The 9,176-nt window shown below is 39.4% G+C and overlaps 1 protein-coding gene across 1 annotated transcript; it reads right to left on the minus strand.

The window, feature by feature from the left end:
* Positions 1-906: 906 nt before the first annotated feature.
* Positions 907-1,703, minus strand: LOC125037203. Its single transcript, XM_047630254.1, has 2 exons — positions 1,446-1,703; positions 907-1,184 (listed from the first exon to the last, which is right to left on the minus strand). The coding sequence occupies exons 1-2, from the start codon at positions 1,650-1,652 to the stop codon at positions 966-968; spliced, it is 426 nt and encodes a 141-aa protein (XP_047486210.1). The 5' UTR covers positions 1,653-1,703; the 3' UTR covers positions 907-965.
* Positions 1,704-9,176: the final 7,473 nt, after the last annotated feature.

Raw genomic sequence — 9,176 nt, forward strand, 5'->3', positions numbered from 1 at the left:
GGATGAGGCAAGAAGACTTGAACCCAATAAGGGGATCAGAATGAAAGGAACAGGTTCGAGAAACACTTATATTTCTTCTTTTAATCATTTAGAAAATCTGCAATACACTGACAAATTCAGCACTTTGAAATATATATAATTCTGTAAGTGCTTTTTAAAATTTGCCAGTCAGTGATCACAAATTAGCAGAAAAAAATGAATAGAGAACACCGGAAGCTCTTACATCCATCAGCGTCAGTTAAGAAATTTCTGGACGTCTGTCCTTCCAGAAATGGAGTAATAAGGAAATCTAATTACTTGTATGCTTCTTTTTCTAAGTTCTCTTAAAATACGCTAGACCTCTTTATTTATTCAGCTTTACCGAAGCATTGACTACAAAGTCTGCTTTTCTTGCTTTTTGAGGAGTCAGCCCCATGTTCCCTATATTCATTTGTTTACATATGTTTTATTTTATTAAAAAGGAAGGTTTTTATTAAAAGTTCATGAGGCATAGTTAAAGCTTGTATCAACTTGGGAACAAAGTGTAAGTTGTGGCCCTAGAAATCAGAGAAAGAAAAGGAGATGGAAACACACACACACACACACACACAGAGAGAGAGAGAGAGAGAGAGAGAGAGAGAGAGAGAGAGAGAGAGAGAGAGAGAGAGAGAGAGAGAGAGAGATGGAGAAGGGCAGAATGAAAGGGAAAGCGATAGAGCACGATATAAAAGATAATGCATGATAGCACAAAAAGGCGTGATAACAAACACAAATGTAGGTTCCTTGTGCACAGCCGAAGCAGTTACAGAATTTGAGAAAGAAAAGTACGATTTTATTATCAAATCTGTTTTATTAATAAATAAGGAAAATTATATCTAATACAAAATAAATAGAACAAACAGACACATAATCTAAATTTTTTTTTGTACTAATGTGAACTAAAAATCATCATCCAGTCCCGTGGGAATTTCGGTCGTGTCCTCAGCTCAGGACGAGCTTGTGTCCTTGAGCTGAAGGTCGACGGTCGAGGACGCCAGTTCCTGTCCACGGAAGAACAGGACGCAGATGTACACGCCGGCGCTGTCGAGGCCGAAGGGTGCCAACACGAGGTACGAGTGAGGGACGTGAGTGCCTCGGCCGAGAGCGAACACCGGTGTCTCAGGATCCTGGCTGACGAAGTGCCCGTCGCTGTCCCTCCACGCCACCTGTTGGCAGGGAAGGGAATTAGGCTTTGCGTGTTTTCTAAGGATAACTTAAATGGCTTGAGTATATAGTATCGCGATGCAATGTATGTAAGTTAAAAAGGAATTCTCATTTGGATTATCATGAAACTTGATTTTTTCTACCATGCAATCAACCAGTCTGTCACAAGTACTCCCACAAGGTTCATTTGGGTCTGCACTCGCCTGTTAGACGTCTATATTATCATAAGCTTTTAACCAACAGGCGCACCTGCGCGCACTCACCTGGTAGTCGTGGAGGGCCGCGACGGGTTCCACTTTCGCCGAGCAGAACACGAAGGTCCTCTCCATGGGACCGATTTCGAGGCGAGTTCCGTTCAGGATGACGGGAATGGCGGAGGAAGCCGAGCTTCCCGCAGGCGTCGGGGCCGCCTGCGACGCCGCCAGCGACGCCGCCACCAACAAGGAGACGCAGAAGTACCGATCCGCCATGCTCAGTTAGAATATTCAGAGTTGCTTCCTGAGGGCGACGCAGAGGAGAAGTGCCCGCCTTGGGATCGCTCGACCCCTTATAAGGCCTAAGACATGGCGCGGAAATACATATATGTGTTTTTTTAGGTTATAGAATTATTTATTAAAAAATTTTCATATTTTTTATGCATTACCCTATTAATTAAATAAAGTATCACCCTTACTTGCATGAACGCTTGCATTCTTGGAACAAGTTTTCAAAATAGGTAAAAATATTTTTTGTATTTCTGTTTCCGACAATTTTTGGGACTTTCCTTGTAAAGCTTCCATCCTGCCCTTTTTTTTGTTATCCTTTTTTTTTTTACTAATGAAAAAAAAAAGAGTAAAAATCTTAGCCATATCCGAAATAACAAATTGTAGTTTAATGCTTCGTTTGGTTTTTTAATTTTTTCCACCCTTGGGATAAATGCCCTCGTATTTTCGCCCTTTCCTTAAAAAAACAAAATGAGTCCCTATCAGAATTTTCCAAACCCAACGTGTCTGGCTAAAAGGGTAATAAGTGAGGGCTCTGATCTTTTTATCAGGGGGTTTTTCCTTAAATTTTTGTCCTAAGTTTAAAATTTGGGCAAGCAAAAGCCTTTAAATCGGCCATTGAGTATTTATATTTTAATTCGGTCTCTTAAAATGGGGGTTTACGGAGAAAGGAGAGCAGGGCAGAGTGTTAGGATTACTTTGGGGGAAAATATCCCAAATATATTTATTACATTTCCAAAACGATCAGGGTTTTTTTTATTTTAAAAAAAAACCCGAAAAAAAGCAGTTAAAAAAAAAAAAAAAACTTTCGTTTTAAACCCAACCCAAACCCTCAACCGAACGTCTCAAATCCGGAAAAAATCGAACCCTGGCGGGTTCCCTGGAAATTAAAATCCTTCGAAACTTACTACAAAAAACCCCTTTAAAAAAAAGCCTTAGTGAAAAAGGGAACATTATATATTCGTCTGATACAGAATGAAAAATGTGTATGCAAAAAGGAGGAGATAAATAGGAAGGAATGTAAAAAAAAATGCGCCCCAAACGCACAAAGGGGAAATTTGTCCCGGGAAAAAAACAAAATTTCCCGGGGAATTAGAAGGTTTAGGTGTACAAAACAGTAAAGTTATTCCCAAATCTAATTAATTTTTTTTAGAAACCGTAAAAAAGGGAAAACCAAAAACCCACAAATGTGAACAACATTGTTCCTTTTAATCTGCCAAGAAAAGAAAGGCAAAACGGGAAGTTAAAAAAAAAAAAATAAATTTGAAGGAAGTGGAGGAGCAGCAAAAATCATGTGGAAAATTTTTTTGATAAGCCATTGCAACCCTGTTGAAAAAAGTCGGAAATATCTTTAAAAAAAAACATTCCTAAAATGGATAAAAATTTTAATACTTACAAAAACTTAAAATATGAAAATCGCTTCGTGACTAGGGGAAACCTTCAGTTATCTATAAAGCCAGATTCCGAGTTTTTCGATCTCTTTTATTTCTCCTTCTTTCTTCCCCATTCCCCTTCATTTTTCCACAAAAACTTGGGCATCTTTACTTTTCTCAGAAATGTGTTTTAAAAAAAAATGTTATAAAAAATTTTAAAAAAACAATCAATACTGAAAAAAACCAAAAAATTTGAAAAAGAGGGTAAAAAAAAAAAGGAGCAGGAAGAGAGAATCAGGGGGGAATTTTCCCCCCCCCCTTAAACGACGCAAAAGACAGGCCGATCCAACACACAAGGGGAATCAAAACGCCTAAAAAAAACCAAAATTTCCCAAGACGTCGAAACACTTCATGTGACCCACGTTTCATGCAAGAGGTTTTTACGCAAAAAAAAACAGAGACCGCTGGCTTGGGGATAACCCTTGTACCCTAAAAAAAAAAAAAATATATCTTTTCCCTTCTATAAAGTTCCCAAAAATTTCCGAAAACGTTTTTTATTTCCACACCAATACTTTTCTAGCTTTTGGGCAAGGAAAAAAATTATTGCCAAGAAAGAAAGAAAGAAAGAAAAAAGCGAGAACTTTTCTAACTTGATTCCCGTGCTTATACCCCGCTGCAAAAAAGCTTTTTCCCTGAATATTGATGACTTTCCAAAACTGGAACGACGGGCATTAATGTGGCAATTAAATTTTTGTTAAAAAACAAATAACCGATCATGTCAAGTGTGGCCAAGGGGAGTGCTCCCGAGCTTGTGAACATGTTTGATTTCACATAACCTGCTGGAAGTCAGGTGACAGAGGGCATGCTGCAGAGCATGTTATCCCCAAAACCCCCTTTTCAAAACCCTTCCCTTTAATCCCCGTCCCCCCCCAGTCCCCTCTTTCCCCCCCTCTCTCTCCTCTTTTCTTTTTATTTCTTGCCTAATTCGCTTTCGATGCTCTTGGGTCTCCCCGCCTTTCACATAAACCACAATTAACAACCAAAAAAAATTGGTATATTATAAAAAAGATTCAGGGTTTATCAAAACCCAAAAAGACCTTAAGGAGAGTTCGTTTTCTCAAGGATTTTTTCAGGGAAATTTTTTCATTCTCTTATGATAAAGGAAAAATTACGTGGGGGGACTTTGTAAAACGTCAGTCATAGCTAATTAAAATTTTATACAAAAAAATATTTTTTCCAACTTTCAAAGGAAGGACTATTTAAAACACTCAGGGTTATCAGCACAAAAGTAGAAATAATCAAATTTTTCATTAGCAAATTTCAGCAAAGGCAACCCCCCCTTTATCGTATAGGTGAATAAAGAAATAAAATGAAATAATGAATGGAAAACAGACCATGTTTAAAATTATGTCAAGAAAGCCCCGGGAAAAAGAAAAGGGAAAGGGGGTTTGATCCCAAAAAACGGAATCGGAGAATATTTTTGCTATGAAGACTTGTAAAATATGGGGTAAATTTTCAACCCCTTGTAATTTCTTATTTTTTTCATTTTGAGAAAACTCTTAATGGCTCTTAACCCCAACTTATATTTTTGATGTGTTAATCGCGTACAAAAGACTTCCGTGAGTAATATTTTTTGAAGAAACACTTAATTACAATAGTTTATGGAGACACACACAAACCAAAAACACTTTGAAAGACTTTTTTCAATTTTAATTTCATAAGGGTTAATTAAAGCTTGTCCCCTTTTATCAAAAGATTTGTGATTTGAGAGAGGGGAAAAGGGGGAAAGAGAGAGAAAAAGGAGAAAAAAGGGAACGGGAAGAGGGCTATGCAATTATAATTATTGCGTCCAACAAAAGCTTTTCCCAGAATACTTTTTCACAAGTGGAGAATTTATAGAATGGGGAAAAAAAAAGTTTTTGTGATGTCACTTTTACCTTCTAGCTTTAAGCATTGTTCTAATCTAAAAAAAAATTTCAATTATTTTTTTGCCAGAATTTTTCCCCTTGTTTTAGTTTTTATTAATTTTCCAGATTTAACGTTTAACAAAAGCGATTCCCTCCACGACGAAGAAAGATCAGGAAGAAGAAAAAAAGTGGAAATGTCCCTCATAAAACTTTTTCTTCCCGAATAAAATCTCACTTATGTACCGGCGATAAGGGCCCAGGGTGAATTGGAAGAATAAATGGTAAAAATTTGAACAAACACGTGAAAAAAATTGGGTTTTAAGAAACAAAATTGTAACAAAAAAAAACAAAAAAACAGAAGGGGAAATTGACTGGGGGTTTTTCCCTTGAAAAAATAAGAAGGGGCTAAAAGGGGCAGAGGGAAATAAATAGCAAGACCCCAAAAAGGGCAAAAAAGGGAAAGGGGGGAAAACCCGGGAAAAAAAAAGAGTGCTTAAAACATGACTCAAAAACATTTTCAAATTTAGGGCCCATTTTTTTTTTTTCCAATGTTTTTCCATATTCATTTCCCATTTCTCATTAAAAACCCTTCTTTTTTTGCATTTTACTGAGCATTTTGTTTTTTCAATTTAAAAAATTTATGGATTAATTTAGGGAAATTTTTAGAAAGATTTGTTTTGTTTAAAAAAAAAACTTGAAAAATTTTTTATTTTTCTATTATACTAAAAGTCCTCAACAACTATTACATTTAAATAATGTTTTCAGGAAAAAATTTTTTAAAAAAATTTTTTTTATGATTATCATTTTTTTTTTTATGCGTAAATGCAGGTAAGCACTTATGCGAAATCTAAAATACATTTTTTTGTCATTTTTTATTCCAAAATTTATTTTTGGGAAAAAGAAAATGCTGCCGGGTTAATGTCAACCCCCAAAAAGCCTTTTTTACAGGCCGCGCATTATAAAAGTTTGCCCTCTCGCCCAAGTGGCAAAAAAGTGATAAGATAACACACGGGAAAAGGGGGGCATCGAGGAAACAACGTAGTTTCGAGATAATATCAAATTATAAGATTAAGTATTGCACATTTATCGCTAAAGCAAATGTGCCAACAAAAAGGGATAAATTTTCGTTTTTTGAAACAAAGCCTTAAAAAGAGTAAAAAGGGAATGGAACTTTTAAAATATTTCCCTTTAAAAACACATTGATTAAAAGTCAAAATAATATGGCAAAAAAAACATCCCAAAATTCACCTCCCAAAGGGAAAACGAAGACGGCCCCTTTTGTTTTTCCCTTTGACCCTTTTTATCTGAAGACAAAGACCCCCCAATGAAAAAAACTGCAGCGGGCGTTTGTTCTTCTCTGACAATCATCTTTTTTATTTATTATAAATATTTTTTTTGATCTTATTTTCTGTTTATGATTAAAATTTAAAATCTTTCGGAGCATCCGACAGGCCTTTTCACAGCGTTTTCGTGCTTCCTCGCGGGGGGGGGTGGGAAAGAAAAGGTTAAAAATTACAGCGAAGTCGCGAACTCAACACAGGGACTGGAGAACGCAACAGTTTTACCAGGGGAAAATCTTTTATGTATGTTTGGGCCTGTGTGTAATTGCTTTTTTTTAAAAAGTTACCGGTGCAAATTTTTGGGTTTTTTAGTATTTTTTGTTATTAATTGGAAAAAAACCAAATTTTACGCTTATTGGCGGGGGCCCAGGCAAAACCGTCTCCTCATCGTCTTTCCCCCTGATCAAACGGGTTGACTTTTTGACAGAACAAGGACCAGGGGGAAGGGGGGGGGGGGGGGGGGGGGGGGGGGGGGGGGGGGGGGGGGGGGGGGGGGGGGGGGGGGGGTGAAGGACGGGGTCAGAAAAAAAGATTCAAGCAAGAGAGATTCAGGGGGTGAACATTTTAAAAGTCTTAATCGGAAGGCGTGGGAGACATCCGTGAGATGTCCATTAACTCCTGGAAATAGTGCTGCGATGCGACCACAGAGGTGTCCGCCCAGTGTGAAACTTGTCTCGCTCCAAGATTTTCAACATTTCTTGCCCTTTGATTGCCCAGCTTCTTTCATGTAAAGTCCTTCCTTCCATAATGAGAAAAAGACGAGGCAATGAACAGGCGAGCAAGTCGACTTCCGCTGGAGGAGATCTTCCCTATAAACGTCTTGTGTTGGCGCCCTCCTGCTCGAATGGCCTCGAGTTTCGATCGCGCTTGACGTTTGTCTCATCCGAGATAACGTTAAGTGTTTGGTGTACTGTTATCAGCGATGGCAAAGCGTTTCTAATTCTCTGACAATACATACGTACAGACATACGTACACACAAATATGCACATACACATGTCTGTATATTATGGATGAGTACATCCTCGCGCGGCAGTGTGTGTGTGTTTGCCCCTGCGTGCGCGTGCGTGTGCATATGAACGTGTGCGTGTGGCCTAAGAATGCCTCGGGCGAGAGACTCGGAGCGCCCTCCCTCCCGCCCAGCACCGCCGTCTGAACCAGAGCGAGCGCGAGACGAAGCCCTTAGTGAGTTCACTTCCTTCTCGGAAACCGCGTTCACTTTGGCGTTACTCGACGCCACAGCCGCTCTTATCGCCGATGCTTTCTTATCGCAGTCTCCGTTTTCCCCCTTTATTCCGACTCGATTGCTTCTAGTTGACGTTTCTCTCTCTGCTTGCTTTTGCAATGTTGCAAGCATTTTTTCAATAGACATCACAGATACAACATACATTCGCTGATGAAGCGGCCACAAACATACGTGTATTAATGAATTTGAAGCAGAAATTCACAGTCAAATACATTTCGTCATGCGTATGTCAAGACAACAGCAACAAGGGTGACAGACAACGAGACGAAGAACTAGAAAAATGATAAAAATGATGATGTGCAATAAACAATGACTTTAATTTCTGGGCCACGTGTCACTCGCTATCTTCGGGCAGCTTATCGCCTCCTCTGATAGTGTGGAAGATTTTGTGGGTTTATGAATGAACATTTAATGCGAGCATTGCACTGATTTAAAATGTCTAATCGTAAGGTAGTGGCAATTCTAAAATATACACTTTCTCAATTTGCGTATTTTCTCTCTTTCATTCCGGAGTGTGTGCTTCTGTCAACCTATGGAGCTCCAACCAGTTCAGTTCTCTGAGACGTGCGAAGCGTCGCCCGGGCCTCGGTGCGGCCGCCTCCCGCTCGCTCTCTGATCAGCTGATCGTCGGAACCGGACGCTTCCCGCGGAGTCACTCGCCGGCCGCCTTTGTCCGAATTGGAGGATAAATGGATAAAGAGAGAGAAGGAGGGAAATAGGGAGATAGAGGTTGATAAACAGATTAAGAAAGAAGAATGGGTTCAGATAAAAAAACATGTATCTCGCCGAAAAGAAGGATCAGTCAGCTCATAAACCGAGCAGCGCCTCGTGGAAGTGAGGCAAATCATGATACAGCGAAACAAGAAGTGGCTTCAGACCAGGTGCAATAGACACCCAACTGACGTCCATCATCACACACATTCCAAACAGCATAATATACGTTGGCCCTGACATCACTGGAAGCAAGCGTACATGGCCCAGAAAGACCTAAGGAAAAGTATGGAATAACGGTAATTCGTAAAAACCGCGACGACGAAGACTTTAGCAGCGCTTCGAACGATTTCAGGCTCTCCGTGGTCTGCCCCGCGGGAGGGACCCTCGGCGCTGACCAGCAATCGTTTTTCAAGGAAGATGCTCATTTGTTTCTTTTACGAAGAAGAAAAAACGCTCCATTTTGGCGGGGAAACGTCTGAGCTTATTAATGCAAGTAAAACGAAATGCGTTCTTACGTCACTCCTGCAAGATATGAAACTTTTTATGAGATAAGATGACGTCTTGATTGGTTTGTCAAGAGATACAATGCCTCGATATCTGCTCCCTCCTTTTCCTTACATCCGCCTCTCGCCTCTTGTCGTCATTACTTTATTTCTCATCTCAACCGTTTATCCGCTTCTCGCTTGTTACTGTTTATCCGCTTCCCGTCTTCTTTTTTCTCTTTTTTTTTTTTTTTAATTCTACCAGTATTTCGTCGGTAGGTCAAGATAAATAACAAAAATGTAAATCTAACAATGTCGAAATTTGATGAAAGTTCCCGCAGACTTTCTCATCCCGAACGCCGGCAATGAAACTGCTCACCGGCAGGAAATTAGAAACATGAGCGTTTTCATTATTACTCTTCATGCCACCGCTGTTCATTATTTCGCTACTA

This window comes from Penaeus chinensis, chromosome 22 (genome assembly GCF_019202785.1).
Source record: "Penaeus chinensis breed Huanghai No. 1 chromosome 22, ASM1920278v2, whole genome shotgun sequence".
NCBI lineage: Eukaryota > Metazoa > Arthropoda > Malacostraca > Decapoda > Penaeidae > Penaeus > Penaeus chinensis.